The 18,504-nt window shown below is 40.2% G+C and overlaps 2 protein-coding genes across 2 annotated transcripts in view; one reads left to right on the forward strand and one right to left on the reverse strand.

The window, feature by feature from the left end:
- The window catches only part of LOC121278694 (MDM2 binding protein), an 83,620-nt gene extending 81,592 nt beyond the window's left edge, over positions 1–2,028 (forward strand). Inside the window, exon 22 of the mRNA XM_041189047.1 lies at positions 812–2,028. Coding sequence (XP_041044981.1) covers positions 812–850 — 39 coding nt within the window. The 3' untranslated portion in view covers positions 851–2,028. The remainder of the gene's footprint in view (positions 1–811) is intronic.
- Positions 2,029–2,578: 550 nt separating this feature from the next.
- Positions 2,579–18,504, reverse strand: part of sntb1 (syntrophin, basic 1) — a 153,355-nt gene continuing 137,429 nt past the window's right edge. The window contains exons 7-8 of the mRNA XM_041189048.1: positions 12,551–12,741; positions 2,579–10,486 (exon numbers count right to left, since the gene is read on the reverse strand). Coding sequence (XP_041044982.1) covers positions 10,394–10,486; positions 12,551–12,741 — 284 coding nt within the window. The 3' untranslated portion in view covers positions 2,579–10,393. The remainder of the gene's footprint in view (positions 10,487–12,550; positions 12,742–18,504) is intronic.

Raw genomic sequence — 18,504 nt, forward strand, 5'->3', positions numbered from 1 at the left:
GACTCATTCTGCCACCCTCATGGCAGCAATTACATTGGCTTATAGTTTACTCACCCTTCACGACACTGTTAACTATTATATCATTCTAAGCCTGTATGTCTAGCTCCACTGGGACACCCCAAAATAACCTTTGCGTATTGCCACTGTTCCAATTAATAATTTCTTCAGAAAGTAATTAGAATTTTAATTTCGCACAACGTAAAAGCTAATTTAGAAAATAAGGTTTCCAGGTCACAATGGAGCACTGATTCAGAAAGTCTTTGCCTGGTTCATGAATTGAATCTGAATTAACTAAACCTACGTTCAAGTTGCTCCTGAAAATTATACAAGTATTTCCTACAAGGGGCTGTTCAGCTCAGTTAGCTGGGTAGCTAGCGTGTGGTTCAGAATAATGGCAATAATGTGGGTTTGATTCCTGCTCTGACTGAGGTAGACTTGGGACCTGACTCCTTGCTTTGTATCTGAGTGGAGGGCAATGGTAAACCACCACTGAAAGAACTGCCAGGATGAGGCATCAATAGACAATGATGACCTAAACCCATCTTTTGAACCAACTTTCAGTCCCCTTTCCCAACTTCCTCGCCATGACTCAGCACCTCTTTATTTATTCTTTCCTTAAAGAGAGAAAGCAAAATCATCTGTAAAAACACATTAGGGAAATTTTCTACATTTAATGGTGCTATATAAATACAATTTGTTGCCAGCTTGCATAAAGCAGTGGACTGGACTGAGATGGGCACTACAAGAGCAATCAAAATTGGCAAAATCAACAAATTAGTTGCCTCAAATGTGTTTGTTGTTTCTTGTCCAGGTGATTGACTGGGTGTTGGAAAAAGGTAGTGAGAAGTGAAATGCAGGATTCATCCAGGAACTGGAAATCCTACTGAAGACTCTTTCTCAATTTGCTGGGATTTATCTGGAGAGATCATCACTTAGAAGCAGTATGAAGTAAACAAATATTTAAAAAATGCATAATTGTGTTATATACCTACTTAATAATTTTGTTTTTATTCTGAAAGCTGAGATACTTAGGTACCAATGGAATCATGGGGATTTTTTTTTTATTTTTGTATTGAAGCTCTGTGATTTTTGCTCTTAAGACCTTTATAATCCTGTTAAAGCTTTGAATTTTATGTTTTTACGGTGTTTGCTATTTAAAAGAATGTGTCCTTTTTACCCGATCCATTTTAGAGGTCTGTTCTGTAATAAAACAAAACTAAGCCCACCCTCCCAGTTTCTGTAGCTCTGCCAGCTGCATAAAAATCTGGTTCAGATTGAATTGTATAAAACTGCTCCGTAACAAAGAAATGCATTTGTTTCACAACAGCAAGCACCCAATTGTCAAACACCAAATTAAATTAAAATATAGGCTGACGTGTCTCACCTTTTTAGATATAGGATTTGCCCTGCCTATTAAAGAATGAAGGTATACTACTTTCACCAGTGGTATGGGAAGTCATAACCGTGGAACAACGATCCATTCATTCGAATTTTTTTTAAAATTGATACTAAAGTGACTTACCGCATCTTGTAAAGTAACCTGAGGATATTATCTAAGCAGAAGAATCAAGAAAGAGATTAATCCCATGTCCTTTATTAGAACTGGGAGAATGGCAAACCTTTCCTTTCTAGTTTTCCAAAATAAAGCCTGCAACTTAACATAGAAAGTCATACATTTATGTTTACAAAAATGCTGCATTGTCCATTAATACCCAACTTCTTCCCTTCTTCCCCCGCCCCCACCACCTCCATTAACTTAAGCATATTAAAATCCAAATTGTTGGGAGCCATTTGAAAAGTGATAAAATGATGGAGATGAAAACAGGAGTCGATCTAAATGGATGCTCGTTGACTTAAAATATGGTGGCACCGTTAAAGAAGACCGGGATAGTTGGGGAGGAAACAGCCTGAGGAAATCCCAGGATGACATTCCCTTTTTATGTAGAAAAGTTTGCAAATTGGGCTATACAGAATTTACTTTATCAAACTTAAATCTACAGGTAACTTCTCAAATAGTAAACCCCCCCCCCCCCCCACCCACAATATAAGATACATTCTTAAAGCGAAGGAATAGTTGCACTGATAAAAGTTATGCAGTAATAACATAAAAGAAAATGGCAGTAAATAAATCTTTAGGAACAAGACTGGCATGCAATTTTCTCAAGACTGAGCTGAATCCAAACCTGTCAAAGTATCATAACCAGTCTGGTCTGAGCATTTTGAGCTTGGTCTAGATTACTCCTGGCAATTATCTGAAGTTGACTTGATGTGCCAAATTGTGTGGACCCCCAACTAATTGTTTTTTTATCGTGAGAGGGTCTACCGGCCCTCTAATTTTCCCGGGTCATTGATTTGCCCAGCTTTTGATCTGTGTAGGGCAATGAATCGAGAATTAGTAATAACTAGTTCAAAAGAACACCTGATGTTTCCAAAATGGTGATTTTTATTTCATTAACTGTGCTGTAAAGTTTTGTACATTTCCTGCAAACTAAGTTTGAAATCTGATTACTCAGTAAACTTGCAGTTTCCTTTTGTGGGTTGCACTCCTGTAATGTAGCAAATGAACACCCAACAGAAATAAAGTTTATGATCATCTTTTATTCAGTATTCATTTTATATATACAATCAATTATCAAGCATATTCTTAAAATTAAGGGGGAAAAGTCACATTTGTGATTTTATTTAATGAAGGGGGGAAAAAAGTATGGAAAATGAATAGGGCAGTTTTCTGCCATGCTATGATCCACAGCAGTCCACAAGATCCAAATTGTATTTTGTACCTCAGCTGCCTCTTGATTGTTTTACTAAGAACTGTGGATGCATAAGAGTAGGTTTACAAAACTTTTACTTCGGGAACATCATATAACATTTTAATGGTTTGCTGAACCCCACCAATAAATTACAGCTTTGAGCTTACTCCCCATCTACTCTATACAATTATAAAGTTTAATTTGTGGGCTTTTATTCACAGTTTTGAGACAGTTTTGCTGGTGGTAGCTTATGGTGAGTACTTGTGAAGTTGGTTTTCCCAAGTTGGATATTAATGCTTTATTAAATGGTGTAGTAATCTTATTTATATAAATGCTATAGCCCATATTTTCTTAATCATGGTACTTAATATGTAAATGAGAACTGAAGGCACATTAAAGTATCACCTGGGGATTATTTGCTCAAACTTTATAAATAAGTATTTTTTAACATGTTAATTCATTGTATCAGTAAAGGCAGCAAATATTTCAACACTGTCATTGGCTAGTGGAAGCTCAGACTTGTAGAGCTGTTGAGAAATTAGTAATGTGTAATTTTTGTGATGTGTTCACTTCAGGAAAAATATACATTTTTAATTAAATTCTGAGATCTTTGCATCAATGCACAATTAAAGTGCTACAAAGAAGCTATCCCATGCACATGATTAGTAAAATAATCCTAAATCTTTCTATTTCTTTAGTGCTGTTAGATATCTCCTGCAGTCTTTGGTATTAACCTCCTTTACTGTAAGTCTTAAGTTTAATTCAAAATTTGTATTTTGATTACAGAACATGTGCTAGACTTCATTCCACCTTAATGTTGTAGTAACATATTACCTGTAGCTTGCTCCTAAGTTGCTTTCATATTGCCTTTTGCGGGAAGTCAATGTGTAGATTTTGAACAGTCAGTGGCAACCATCCACTAAGCTTAATAGATTTTCTGAATTCAGCAGTCAGGAGAATTGAGAATTACTGGTCTATTGACATTGTGAATCTGGCAAATATATTCCAGAGTTAATATTGACTGCGTGACCTGGGCATTGGACCTAGCACCCCTGCAAGTACACTGTAAAAGTGTTTTTATGTGCAGTTTGTCGTATTGTGAAATATCACCAGGAAAATAGGGAAGGAGGAGAGAGAGAGGGAATTTATACACTGAGCAGGGAGTAGAAGAGTTAGGAAAGGGTGTAAGAGGTAGGTTACGAAGAGCATTTCAAGATGTGGAGAAATTAAGTAAAGTGGACTAGTTTTTAAGGGACAGTTACTTGAGCACACCCATGATGGCTGAAGGCTATGAAACCCTGGTAGAGGGAGAGAAGCAGGAATGTACAGTAATCCAAACAGTGTGTGGAAGATGCAAGTAGGGATGTCGGTCTTAGAATCATAGAATGGTTACAGAATTGGCAGAGGCCATTTGGCCTGTCAAGTTGTGCTGGCTCTTTGCAAGAGCATTTTAGCTAGTCCCAGGAGGACTAATTCTGGAGGAGGTTGTAGGGTTAAGACTATGTAAAGATTTGTGGGTGAGGGTTTTTGAAATTAATGCACGCGAGATGGGGAACTGGACAAAGGGAAGTGAAGGGGTGAGGGAGAATTAAAAAGGAATATGACGTCAGTGTTGAAGTTTTTGATGTATTGTAGACTGTGCACGATGCAGGGCTGCGGAGAAAGTGTTGGAGAAATCAGGCCTTGGTGGCAAATAAGGTATGCCCTCACAAATGAGTGTCTTCAGTTTTGGCCTCTCACTGTGCTATTTCCCCTTGGAGCATTCTCGATAAAAATAAAGTTTTAATTTTTTTAAGTAATTCCATTGAAATTGACTGCTCACACAAGTGTTATCCAGCAAAGGAACAAAGTCATGCTTAGTTTCAGAAACTTAAAATTAGAAGAAAAGCTTGTGTGATTTAAGTGATTTGGGAAGCCCTTTTTTAAAAAAAAAAGTCCCAATGGCACTAGTCTTTTCTCCTATAACCTCAATCAGAAACCCACAACATAGGCTTTGTGCCTTTTTTCTTAACTGGAGAAGAAGGCCTTCTATCCAAAAAGTGGATTAATAAATGTTGCATTTTTAAAATAAAAACAGGAGCAAGAATAAAATTGATCTCCACATGATACCTTATTTAATTCTGAGATTATTTTAGAAACCTAATAAATGCTCAAGTGGAATGGAAATAATTTTAAAATATTAAATTATTGGACACCAATTGATTGGGAAAGAAGGGTTTAGTCTGTTTTCTCTGGTGCCATGGAGGTATGTAGACGCTTAGCATAATTAACAACCAGCCAATAACCAGTACAATATAACCACAGTGGACTGGTATGGATAATACAGGAGCTGTATGAGAAGGCTCTGGGGCGACCTAATAGAAATTGTTAATGTTATAAAAGGGTTTGATAGGGTAGGTGTTGAGATGTTTCCATTTGAGGAGAGTCCAAAATTGGGGGCCATGCATGGAAGAAAGTCACTAATAAACCCAACAGGGAGTTCAGGAGAAAGATCTTTACCCAGAGAGTGTGAGGATGTGGAACTTGCTACCACATGGGCTGGTTAAGGTCAGTAGCAAAGATGCCTTTAAGGGGAGGCTGGATAAACACTTGAGGAATAAAGGGATGGAAGGATAGGCTAATGGGGTTAAAGATGAAGAGTGAGAGGAGGCTCTTGTAGAGCATAAACACTGGCATGGAGCAGATGGGCTGAATGACCTGTTTCTGTAAGTTCAGTTCATGTGAGCCAACTATCATTGACATCATGTACAAATTTCACCTCTATCAAGGCACTAATGATCATGAGAAACATGATTTACATTGTGCACAGAAACAGGCCATTTGTCCCATCGAATCCATGCCTGCTGTGTAGAGCAATCCAATCAGTCTTACTCCCCCTGCTCTATCCCTGTAGTCCTGCAAGTTTATTTCGCTCAAGTGCCCATCCAATTTTCTTTTGAAATCATTCATTGTCTTGGCTTCCACTACCCTCGCAGATTTGATTGATGATCCAGTCATTCATGCTCACCCAAGCTGATACCGTGTAACTCTAGGTTCTGTACTGTTGTCGGGCAGATTTTTAAAAAAATTCCCAAGAGTTTGTGAACATGGAAACACCATGTTCACTGATAACTGCTCAAAGAGAATCATTGGCAATTAAGACAGCATACTCAACTGATTGTTTGATTAATTTTCTCTGGGCATCATATTATTTTCTCTGACCTCAAAATCTGATCCATTATGTGCGTGCTACATGTTGTATTCTGTCTGCCTTTTTCCTGTTCCCCATGTACCCTCACTTCTCTTCCCCTCACACTGTCTTGCATTCTGTCTCTTCAATCTCCTACAATATTGCCAGTGCTGTTCCAGCAGGTTGTAATGGAACAAAGGTGATAATTGTTTCTTTTTGTTGTTGCAAAATCAACATACTTGACGTTGGCCTTGTATCACTGCAAGCTTTCATCCCAGGAGCTGGTCTTTTTAATAGACCAACATCTTGGGAAAGAGCCCCTGTTGTGCTGCCAAAGGCAGTTTTTGAAAAAAAAAAGAATCAAACAGCAATTAGAATTTAGGAAGAATGCTAATACAATTGGCTCATGGTGGCATTTAATGTCCTTTCCCTTTAAATAGATGACTGCCTCCCTCTTCCTATCTCAAACATTCTCCAAAGTTTTGTTAACCTTGAACAAGTTACACAGACTGTAAAACTTGCAGTTTCACTTTGAGCCATCAGATTAAAAGCCAAGCAAATCCTGTTTCAATGCTTGCCTCTTTTTTTAAAGCAATGCTTTTAAAGGAATTGAGCAGTATATTCTTCTCTCTGAGTCAGCTTGTCAATCTTCCACAACTATCCATATACATGGGGGCAGTGCCACAAACACTGAAACCTAATATTTATACCTCCAGATTCATTGGCACAGATAACCAGAAATAGTCCCTGTGCGTGTTTTATTTTTTTTGTTTTAAAAAAAATATATACAACCTAGAGCACAGATGTAAACTAAAAATATGACCCACGCTTACAAGAACCTTATTAAAGGTTGAGAGAATAATAGAAATAATTTAAAGTATAGATTTGTGTGAATGGTCAAAAATTAAAAGGCATGTTTATAGTCTCCAAATGATTAAATGTAGCACTAATGTTTAATGTTATATAATTTTTGCAAAGTAAATTGGTGCTGTTTCGGTACTGGTGCTAGCATTTGTTTTGCTACAGATGGCGTTGTGTTCAAGAGCTTGACTTAATATTTTGCATATATGCAAAGTTCCAATTTGTTTAATAAAGTTACCTATAAATTGTTGAAATCTTAAAGATCACAAGTCCTCATTAAGCAGTGTATCAATGGGTGCAAAGTTAGATTCCAGCTCTCTGAATACTTAACTAACAAAAGGTTTTGCTGGATTTATCAAGATGATAATGGACGGAATTATACAGCTGCATCGCCTGAAGTAGCATGCTCACAGCACCTTTGAGCAACTAAACAAACTGCAGTTTCATGGCTACTTATAAATGTGAAAATGATGATCGTGCACAAGTTTGGCTATTTTTAAATGTAATTTAGTTGGGAAGGAAGATGGAGTTATACAGTAAACAGCCTTCCTTCATATTTTATTTCTCTTGGGCTTGTGTCTTACTGTACTGTTTCAAGCGAAGGTTACAATTGAAAATGTTATGTCCGCAAAGCTTAATGCCCCTTTGAGGGAAGACCTACCCTTTTGACCAAACTTTTGGTCTCCTGCTGCAATGTCTCCAGTTCATGTTTTATAACGTTCCTGTGAAGCATCTTCTGATGTTTTGTTACATTAAAGGTGCTAACTGTTTGTTGTTTGTGCTGTTCATTGCATGGGTAAAGATGGGCTAAAAGGCTTACCTTGTGATCTTGCGCCATTTAAAGAAACTGAGCAACATTCGGGATCACTGTTAATGTAGTGTAGAATATTTGAGGAGGTAAATGCATTGTTTATTATGGTTTAAGTGTAGCACTACTACAGCTGCAATGTTTTAAACTAACATTAAAATATCTCAATAATATACAGTACTTTAGATCACCCAGCTTTAACATCTTGTCTATAAATTTCACATTAATACTGTACAGTAATGGGCAGTTATTAACAATTTAAATCATTAAATTATATTTAATGCATTGGACTATTAAATTCATGAATATTTTCCATCTTGTCCTGTAAATACACCTGAAATTTGGTACTTGTTCTGTAGTAGTTACATTTTCAAGGAAGTTTAAGTCCAGCTACAAACCATGCTGATCTTATTCACATTGTCTCAACCAGGTTTCTCCTCTTTTACACCCACCTGCCATCCTCCCCTGTATCGATAATAGAAGGCTTAATGTGGAACAGTTAGTTTGCAAGTACACAAGCCCGAATGCAGCACACAGAGTTGCACATTTTTGTAGCAAGGCAGCTGGTCTCTGTTAAAACGTGAGAAGTTTATTCTACCTATGGCGGTTAAAACTGACCCTAGTTTGAACAATATAAGCCTAGAGCATTCATTTATCTGAATAAGTCTACATGCTATCAAGTCCAGACCTACATTTAGAACTTATAACTGCTGGGAAGCCATTTAACTCGACCTTTTTGGGGTTTTGGGGGGGGGAAATCCTTACAATAATACTAAACGATTAGTTGATTTGCTAAAGGTAGTGATGGCCCCAGTTGTTTAAAAATTTAGCTTTTTTATTTAAAAACAATATGCAATAAAATCAGATCAGTTGGCGATTGTTCATTTTTAAATGTAAAAACTTAACATTTAAAAGTAAATGTAGCATTATTGAAGGCACGGTCTCCTGCCAAACTACAGAGCAACAAACCCACTACTTGGCTTCACACACCCCCAGGATCTTCCATCAAACCTGGGAGAGAGAAGTAGCCAAACTTTGAACTTGTATGGCATCAGGAATTGTAGCATTCGTACAAAAAATGTTTTGTACAATCATTAAGTAAATAGAAGACAGCGGGATTTTTGCAAAACCATATTATTTGTTTGGAGAGCTTCAAATGGGAAGCGAGAGAGAGCAGAAAGTCTCTGCATTGTCGATACAAATAAAAAGAGAGGCAAATTTCCACCCTCTCACTATCTTTTATCTAATTACGTTGCTTTTATTTCCTCATGTGCAAACATACATGCACAATCTTTCTCAAGCATAGCAACTAAACACAGCAAGTTATCAGAAGCTATCCTTTAACTCTGAGGCGGGGGGAGGTGGAATAAGCCATTGAGCGTTCAGATTACTTTTGAATTGACAAGTGGATAGATACCTGCAAGTTCAAATGGGTCCCTATCTAAATAAGGTCATTTTTTAAAAAACCTTTTCTGCCCAGATGACAATCAACAGAAAGCAAAATCGAACATGGGGTGCAAAATGGACAAGGAACAGACCCATTTCCCACCCAATGGCAATGGTTGGAATCAACAATTCCTGCCCCTGCAACCCCTGTATTGTTCACAGGGAACTGCAGCTTTCAGGTTAGACTATTTTGTTTATTAACCAGCCTTTTTGCCAGAATGAACTCAACAAATGTGATGGATGATTGGAGCAAAGGGTCATGGTAATGTTTCAAATTATTAAAAGCCTGACTTGCATTTACTTGCTTTGCTTTCACAGCCTCGGGATGTCACAAGTGGGTTTGCAACCAATGAGGCACTTTTTGAAGTGTCACTGCAGTAATATAGGAAACACAACAGTCAATTTGTGCACAGAAAGCTCCCACAAGCAGCAACACGATAATGACCAGATAATCTACATTTTTGTTTTTAGTGATGTTGGTTGAAGGATAAAAAATGGCTTGTTACTAGTGAAAAGGTTGAACAGTTCTAAATTAAATTAGTTGTGTATGAAACAAGCACATTAAAACAAACAAATTTTCAGCTGCTACAAGACAATGTTAGAACTTTCCAATTGGGAAAGTAGTGAAGTTGTAGCATTATTAACTTGACTGCTTCCCTTTTGACCAACTTTAAAATAATGAAGAAGCTTCAATTTGTCTTTTTTTTTAAAAAAACATACATATGTGATTTCTACTGAGCTTTCATTTTTCATATTTATAAAACCTATTTGAATGCCTTGTAGAGACCTTGAAAATTATATGGAAAATCCCCCTGAAGGGAGGGTTTCTTCATATTATACAACAGGCAAATAGGAATCACCAACATTATTGCTGTGATTTTTTTTTTAAATCTTTGAATTTTGTCAAAAAGGATTTCTGTATTGATGATGATTGTAAAAATTATTGGACATCACACAACATCATAGAAAGGAAAGTAAAGTTTCTTGGTAGTACAGAACCTGAGTATTGCTGAAAAAAAGACACGTTGAAGTTTTTTGCCTTGCACCCATCAGGACTGATCTTGCATCTGTCCTGATGAGTCTGAATGAAAAACTTCAGCATGTCTCTCTCTCACCAATACTCAAAGCAAACTTTCTTGTTATAAAAAGTGAGGTGCCTTTTAAGTTCGCTTCAGATTGTTACAATTTTTTCTCCATTCTATTAAATAAACTATTTGATGCTATCGAAGATTAAATATCTCATTCCATATGGTGACGCTCCCACCCTTCTGCCTCTCCCCTCTCGGGCTGATTGTGCACCAGTTCTGTACAACAACCCCTTTTCGAGAAGTGTTCCTTCACTCTGCAAGTGTTCCCATATCAGGCAAGCAAGCCAAGTCGTGCAATCTTGGCTGAGAGGAAGGAATGGATGATGAAAACAATCGGTTTCGGACATGAGTGAAGATCCAGCTGCTAGACAAGGAGAACAAGAGAAGAACAGATTTTAAAAGAGAACTTTCAGAACAGGTGAAAAAAGATTTCTTTGACATCAAAGGGAAAGTTATTCACATTTTGAAATTAAACCTTTTAAACTGTTTGTATCAATAGTTGACCTTGCTCCACATTTCTGCCTTCGGCCTGCTGCTGTAGTGCTCCAGGAACAGCGCCCCATCTTCCGCTGAGGCATTTTACAGCCTTCCAGACACAATGTTGAGTTCAATAATTTCAGACCATGAACTCTGTCTCCCATTTTAATTCTCTTTTCTTTTGCCATTCACACACTTTTTTTGTCTACAATCAATACTGCTCCCTTTGCCTTTTGTTCAAAGTGTTTGCCCAATGATATCTTCGTGTCATCAAATCTCTTCTATCCTATTTCCCAGACCTTCCATTTTGTTCTTCCTACCCCTCGGCCCCTTCGATGGCATAACATTTCTACCTTCCTTCAGTTCCGAAGAAGAGTCAAATTCGACAACAGAAACATTAACTCTGTTGCTCTCTCCACAGGTGATGCCAGACTGGCTGAGTATTTCCAGCACTTTGTTTTTATTCTGCAATACCTATACTAGCCCAGTGGAAGCGCAGCTCTTCATCGTCACGTTTCAATTGAGGTGTTAGTGTTCAACTGTGCCCCTGACCAAAGCAGTATTGGTGAGGAAGACTCCCAGACTGGCAAAAATCAACTGACTTGTTGGATGTTTGGAAAATGCCCTGTGCTGATGCAGAATATAAATGATTCATACTGTTGCTATCAGTGAACAATACATGAGTTGGTGCTTTCATCAGCAACTCGCATTTATAAAGTGCCTGTAACATTAACATGTTCCAAGGCCCCTCATGGTAGCATTCTCAGACAAAATTTGATACCGAGCCACATATTAAGGACAGGTGACCATAAGCTTGGTCAAAGAGGTGGGTTTTAAGGAGCATCTTAAAGGGGGAAAAAGAGACTTAGTGAGGAAATTCCTGAGTTTATAGCCCAGACAGGTGAAGGTATGCCTGCCTCTGTTGGAGTGAAAGATATCGGGGGTCTGGAGGAGGCCAGACTTGGAGGAACGTAGAGTTCTCAAAGTTGTAAGGCTGAAGGAGATTACAGAGGTGGGGAGTATTGAGGCCATGGAGGGATTTGAAAACAAGGATGAGAGTTTTAAAATTGAGATATTGTTGGACCGGGAGCCAATGTAGGTCAGCAAGGACAGGTGTGATGGGTGAACGGGACATGGTGTGAATTAGGAAAAAGACAGCAAAGTTTTATATGAACTGAGGTTTACAGACAATGGAAGGTGGGATTCTGGCCCAAAGAGCCTTCGAATAATCAGGGGAGAAGAGGTAATTAAGGAACCAACAAATAAAAGCGTTGTGCATATTAGAACCTTATATCCCTGCAGTATGTTTTGAATTTACTCTGTAAAGCACTGCTCCATTCCCTTCCATGGCTCCATTTACACATGAGCCATTACCAGAACATAGCTGAAACTTAAGTGAGAGCAAATGGTGATGATCAATCCCTTAACCAATATGGTTATCAGGTATAAAAATCAATATGAAGCTCCTAGCTGTAGTTATTACAAGTCTCCTGTTTGAAGACTGTCACCCTTACCCTCTTCCCATATTAAATCGACTGCCCTTAGCGTAAGTTCCCTGTGATATGAAGTGACCGAATCTCAGTCAAACTGGTTTCATTTGTGAGGGCTTATTTTCCATGCAGTACTGGTGCATTTTTTTAATTTGAACCCAGGTCAAAATTAGATCACTGGAGTAGATGTCAATTAGAGAAAAACAGGGACAATCCTGGAATTTCCCTCGAAATCCATGGATATTCATGTCATCTATAATTAAGCACCTTAGGCTATGGTCTAGAGATTTTGGTAACTCCATGTCAATGTTCACCACTGCTGTCCAGTCCAGTGTGTGCTCAGGGTGAGAAAGCCTGGATGTGGGTTGATAGTCTTTTTAATTATCAAGCGCTCATTGCTGCAATGCTTCAACCTCACGGGATTCTTAAATATCAATTGAGAAGCAAACACGGATACTTACAATTTCGCCATCTCTTCCGCCAAAGTCTAGAAAGAGCATTCTCACCCCATCATCCGAGGAGTTCTTCAATTTCTCAAAGGAGTATTGCCAAATTAGCCTTGGCAAGTTTCCCTCTTGTCCATCTTTCAAGATAGAAAATCCATTTGTATAATGAATGGTCAGAAGACACTCCTGGGTCCTGTAAGTGCATGCTGTGAGAACAAAAGCAACACAGCTATTAGATTGTTACCGTAAGAAAAATCTTTCCTGACGGCCGCTTCCAAACCCACAACCCCAACTGCACAGAAGAACCAGGGCAGCAGGCACATTTGGAACACCATCACTTCCAAGTTTCCCTCCAAGTCACACACCTTCCCGATTTGGAAATATATCACCGTTCATTCACTGTTGCTGTGACACCCTCCCTAACAGCACTGTGGGTGTACGTACACCACAGGGACTGCAGCAGTTCAAACAGGCGGCTCACCATCATCTTCACAAGGGCAATTAGGGATGAGATATAAATACTCGGCTAGCCACTGACGCTCACATCCCATGCCTTTGTAATTGTGTTAACACAAAGACTCAATGCACTAACACTTAGGAACATATGAACAATGACAAGACAGGTGAAGACCCTCTGGTCTATCCAGCCTTTCCCACCCAAGTGTGATACCCTGTGTATCACAATATAGAAACTCTCCAGCCCACCCAAAAACCAAGCAACAGAACCATAGAAAAGTTACGACCCAGAAACAGGCCATTCAGCCCACTGGGTCTGCGTCAGCCAAAAAAAAAGTAACAATTAATTAATTTTTTTCATTAAGAGTGGATCCCACCCTGTGGAGAAAAATTGTTCAGGGTTGCTTCGTGTAGCAACATCATAAGTGTTTCAAAAATAACATGTTTTCACTTCCATTTACATATATCAAAGAGGAAAATTCAACCCCAATCTGAGTACTTAGAATTCACGGGTGAATTTTGGATTCATCTTCAGAAAAGCAAGATTCATAGGTTTGTGATAGTGCACACAATCTCCTTGGCTGGTGCTCAAGTTTCTTTGGAACATGAGACATAACTTCACTGTACCATTAGGTAGGATGAATCACCATCACCGATGACTCAAGAGTCCTTCTAACTTAGGCTTAACAGAAGTAAACATTTCTTTCTAAATAGTTACCCAAGCTAAGGAGAGGTCACCAAAAGGTTGGCCAGGAATGGATTTTAGGGAGGGACTTAAAAGGGGAAAAGAGAGATGAATACACGGATTCACTTAGGGAGGAAATTCAAGAGTTCTGGGATCCCGGTAGCTTAAGGCACGGCCACCAGTAATGGGGAAATAGGAGCAAGGCACGCACGAGAGCCAAGTTGGAGGAAGAGAGTTTGGGAATTGCTGGGGTGTTAGTGAGCTTGTACGCTGCAGCAGCTCTCAGAGATTTAGGCCATGAAGGGAATTAAACATGGGAATGAGACCTTTTAACGAGAAGTTTGGGAAACTGAAACCAATGTAAATCAGGAAACACAGTGGGTGGGGTAAGGACAGCAGAGCTTTGGCTGAACTGACATTTGGGGAGCAATGTATTAAGGTCCAGTCTGAAGGTGACATAGTCATGGGTGAGGGTTTCAATATCAGATGAGCTGAAACAGGATAATTTTTTGCATTATAACATCGCTCTCAATGATTTTGAATATTTTTCAAAAATTATCAAATTCAAAATTGATGTTTAATTGGCAATTTTGAGATCTTAAGTGTTTTTAAACTGGCAGAGTGGAGCTTGACAGAGGCGGGAGTGCTACCCACTGTGCCAAGGCTGATCAAGTTGTTTTTTTCTTAACAATTCTCTTTCCTTGCTCTAGGATTTGGAGTCAATGTTAATCCTCACTTTAGACAAGTTCGACCAGGGTGTTAGTCAACCTCATATTTTCCTTCTCAAGAAGAGGGATGCAGTGCAGATTTACCAGAATGGTTCCGGGACTAAAAGGTTTAAGATTATGAGGAGCAAAAGCCTAGACTGGGCTTATATTCCCCAGGTGTCAGCCTGTGACCCAGTGGGTAGCACTTGGCCCTGAGTTGGCAGGTCGTGAGCTCAAGTCCCACTCCAGGACCTTGTGTGCAAAATTCTAGCTGACAGTCCAGTGCAGTACTGAGGGAGTGCAGCACTGTTGGAGGTGCTGTCTTGCGGATGAGATGTTAAACTAAATTACGGTTTGCCCTCTCCTGTGGATGTAAAAGCCCCAATGACACTATCTTGAAGAGCAGGGGAGTTATCCCTGTGACCTGGCCAATATTTGTCCCTCAACATCACAATAATTAGACTACCTGATGAGTATTACAATGCTGTTTGTGGGAGCTTGCTGTGCATAGATTGGCTGCCGTGTTTCCTCACTACAAGAGTGACTACATTTCAAAAAGTATTTCTTTGGCTTTAAAGTACTTTGGGAGGTTGTGAAAGGTGCTATATAAATGCAAGATTAAGGAGAGTTGTAATTGAGGTGTTTTGAGATGATTAAAAGATTAAATTGGGTAGATGGAGAGAAACTATTTCCTCTGGTGGGGGAAGAGTCCAGAATAAGCAGGAATAATGTGAAAATTCGAGCCAGGCTGTTCAGGGGTGATATCAGGAAGCACTTCCTCACATAGAGCGGTGGAAATCTGGAACTCACTCTCCCAAAACGCTGCTGAGGCTGGAGGTCAGCTGTAAATATCAAGACTCAGATTGATTGTTAGGTAAAGGTATTAAGGGATGTGGAACCAAGGCAGGTGGATGAAGTTAAAATACAGATCAGACATGATCTAATCGAATGGTGAAAAACAGGCTAGAGTGACTGAATGATCGCCTCCCTGTTTCTGTGTTCCCTATGGAAAGTCTCTGCTTGGCATCCTTCAAGATGCCACTCAGGTTTAGATCTCATGCCAAAACTGGAGGAGTGAGGGTGACAAAAAGAGCATTACAATTACACCCAAAAGCCCATGGGCTAAAGAGAAAGGAATACCAAGGGTTCCTGTCCCAAATAGTTATCCAGTAACTCCTCCTGGTAAGAAAGAAAGTTAGACAGACAGATAGAGATGTACAGGGAGAATGAAACAAAGCATGTGAGTTCAGTTCCAAAAAGGTCATAGTGGACTCAAAACCTGAACTGTTTTTCTCCCTCCACACAGATGCTGCCAGACCTGCTGAGTTTGTTCAGTGCTTTGTTTTTATTTCAGGTCTCCAGCATGCACAGCATTTTATTTTTATATTAAAACGTGCGAGTGTCTGTATGTCTGTCTGAACGTCAACTGAGGACAGGAGCACCCTTTGTTGTGATGCCACTGCAGTCAAATTGCCTGCTGAGCCAACTGCATCCCAGTAGGGAGTCAACACATTGAGGTTGAGAGGAGGGTCAAAGCCTGGGAGGGCTCATTGATCTTGATCTTAAAAATGTAAGTCATTAGGAAAGCTAATAGAATGTTATCATTTATTACAAGGGGAATTGATTACAAAAGTAGAGAGGTTATGCTTCAGTTGTACAGGGCGCTAGTGAGACCACACCTGGAGTATTGTGTCCAGTATTGATCACCTTATTTAAGGAAAGATATAAATGTGTTGGAAGCAGTTTAGAGAACGTTTACCAGCTAATACCTGGAATGGGTGGGTTGTCTTATGAGGAAAGGTTGGACAGACTAGGCTTGTATCCGCTGGAGTTCAGAAGAGTAAGGTGACTTGATTGAAACCTTTAAGATCCTGAGGGGTCTTGACAGGGTGGATATGGAGAGGATGTTTCCTCTTGTGGGAGAATCTAGAACTAGGGCTCACTATTTAAAAATAAGGGGTCGCCCATTTAAAACAGAGATGAGGTGAAATTTTTTCACTCAGAGGGTGGTGAGTGTTTGGAACTCTTCCTGAAAAGGTGGTGGAAGCAGTGTCTTTGAATATTTTTAAGACAGAGGTGGATAGATTCTTCGTAAACAAGGGGGTGATAGGTTATCAGAGGGTAGGTGGGATGCAGATTTCAGGTTACTTTCTGATCAGACACGGTCTTATTAAATGGCGGAGCAGGCTCGAGGTGCTGAATGGCCTAGTCCTGCTCCTTGTTCGTACGTCGACCTTAAGAACAGTTTCCTCAGCTTTGCTAACTCCCAGAGACTCATTCCAAATCCACAAGAGAAACCCAAAGGAACATTCCTTTGTACTTCCTTCACTTGGTGTAATAATTAACACCAGAGAACTAACATTACTGAGCAAGGGTTGAAGCACTGGTTAATCTACTAACAGTGAGTGACAAGTAACATTTTGGAGGTCTATGCTTCGAGCAAGGTTCAGAACGGTTTTATTCCACAATCTCCACTCCTCTATTCAACATGACTGAATGCTCAAGCCTGGCACTTCTCTTTGTGACACAACACAGCCCCGAACATAAAAATAAAAAACTGCGGATGCTGGAAATCCAAAACAAAAACAGAATTACCTGGAAAAAACTCAGCAGGTCTGGCAGCATCGGTGGAGAAGAAAAGAGTTGATGTTTCGAGCTCGAAAGGTCAACTCTTTTCTTCTCCGCCGATGCTGCCAGACCTGCTGAGTTTTTCCAGGTGATTCTGTTTTTGTTACAGCCCCAAACATGCTAGATTACAGATCAACCAAAAGGGCGGAGAAAATTATTTCCAAAAACACAACATGCTTCACTTGATCCACCTTCTGTCACCACTACTGTATATACTTCACCTTTCATAGTTTATACTGTAACAGGTCCCCACTACAGTGGCGTAGTGGTAATGTCACTGGACTAGTAATCCAGTGACACAGGCTAATGCTCTGGGGACCGGGGTTCAAATCCCACCACAGCAGCCGGTGGAATTTAAATTCAGTTACTAAATCTGGAATTGAAAGCTAGTCTCAGTAATGGTGACCATGACCAGCTAACCTGCCTTACCTGGTCTGGCCTACATGCCCATGTCCAGATGTGGTTGACTCTTAACCACCCTCAGAAATGGCCCAGCAAAAGCTACTCAGTTCTAGGATGGCATTGCCAGTGGCACCCGCATCCCATAAAAAATAATCACTCCATCTTACTGAATTATGTTATCATTTAGTAAACATACATGCAAGCCTGTTTCACCATTCCAGTCAATCAGGTCTGATCTGTAACTTTATCCGCCCGCCTTAATTCCACATATCCTAACAAAAATCTATCAGTCTCAGTATACATATTTTCACTGAGGTGAATCAACTGTTGACTATCCTACCCAGTTTTCTTAAATAAAATGTAACCATGTCTATGAATATTAACAGAGCGTGCATTCCATTTCCCACCTAACTGCACCTGCACTGGGGGGTCTAAGCTCTGCATTTAAGCCACTCCACTCCTGATGGTCAGTTCCAGGTAGTCCTGTTTAATGCTCCAGCTGTTGGTTTTGGACTGCGTGGTGCAATGATACAGCAAGGGGATCAAATTGTCAAATTGTACTGCCAATGGTGCTCCAGACCGAGCTTGCTGAGTGAGAGAGAGAGTGTAGGTGTGCTGGGTGGCTGTGTGTGTGTGTGTGGGTGCGGTGTGTGGGTGTGGTGTGTGTGTGGGTGTGTTGTGTGGATGTGTGTGTGTGTGGGTGCGGTGTGTGGGTGCAGTGGGTGTGGTGTGTGTGTGTGGGTGTGTTGTGTGGATGTGGGTGTGGTGTGGTGGGTGTGGTGTGTGTGTGGGTGTGGTGGGTGTGGGTATGGTGGGTGTGGTGGGTGTGGTGGGTGTGGGTGTGGTGTGTGGGTGTGGTGTGTGTGTGGGTGTGGTGGGTGTGTGTGTACGGTGTGTGGGTGTGTGGGTGTGGTGTGTGGGTGTGTGTACGGTGTGTGGGTGTGTGGGTGTGGGTGTGGTGTGTGGGTGTGTGGGTGTGTGTACGGTGTGTGGGTGTGTGGGTGTGTACGGTGTGTGGGTGTGTGGGTGTGGTGTGTGGGTGTGTGGGTGTGGTGTGTGGGTGTGTGTACGGTGTGTGGGTGTGTGTGTGT

This window comes from Carcharodon carcharias, chromosome 6 (genome assembly GCF_017639515.1).
Source record: "Carcharodon carcharias isolate sCarCar2 chromosome 6, sCarCar2.pri, whole genome shotgun sequence".
Lineage (NCBI taxonomy): Eukaryota > Metazoa > Chordata > Chondrichthyes > Lamniformes > Lamnidae > Carcharodon > Carcharodon carcharias.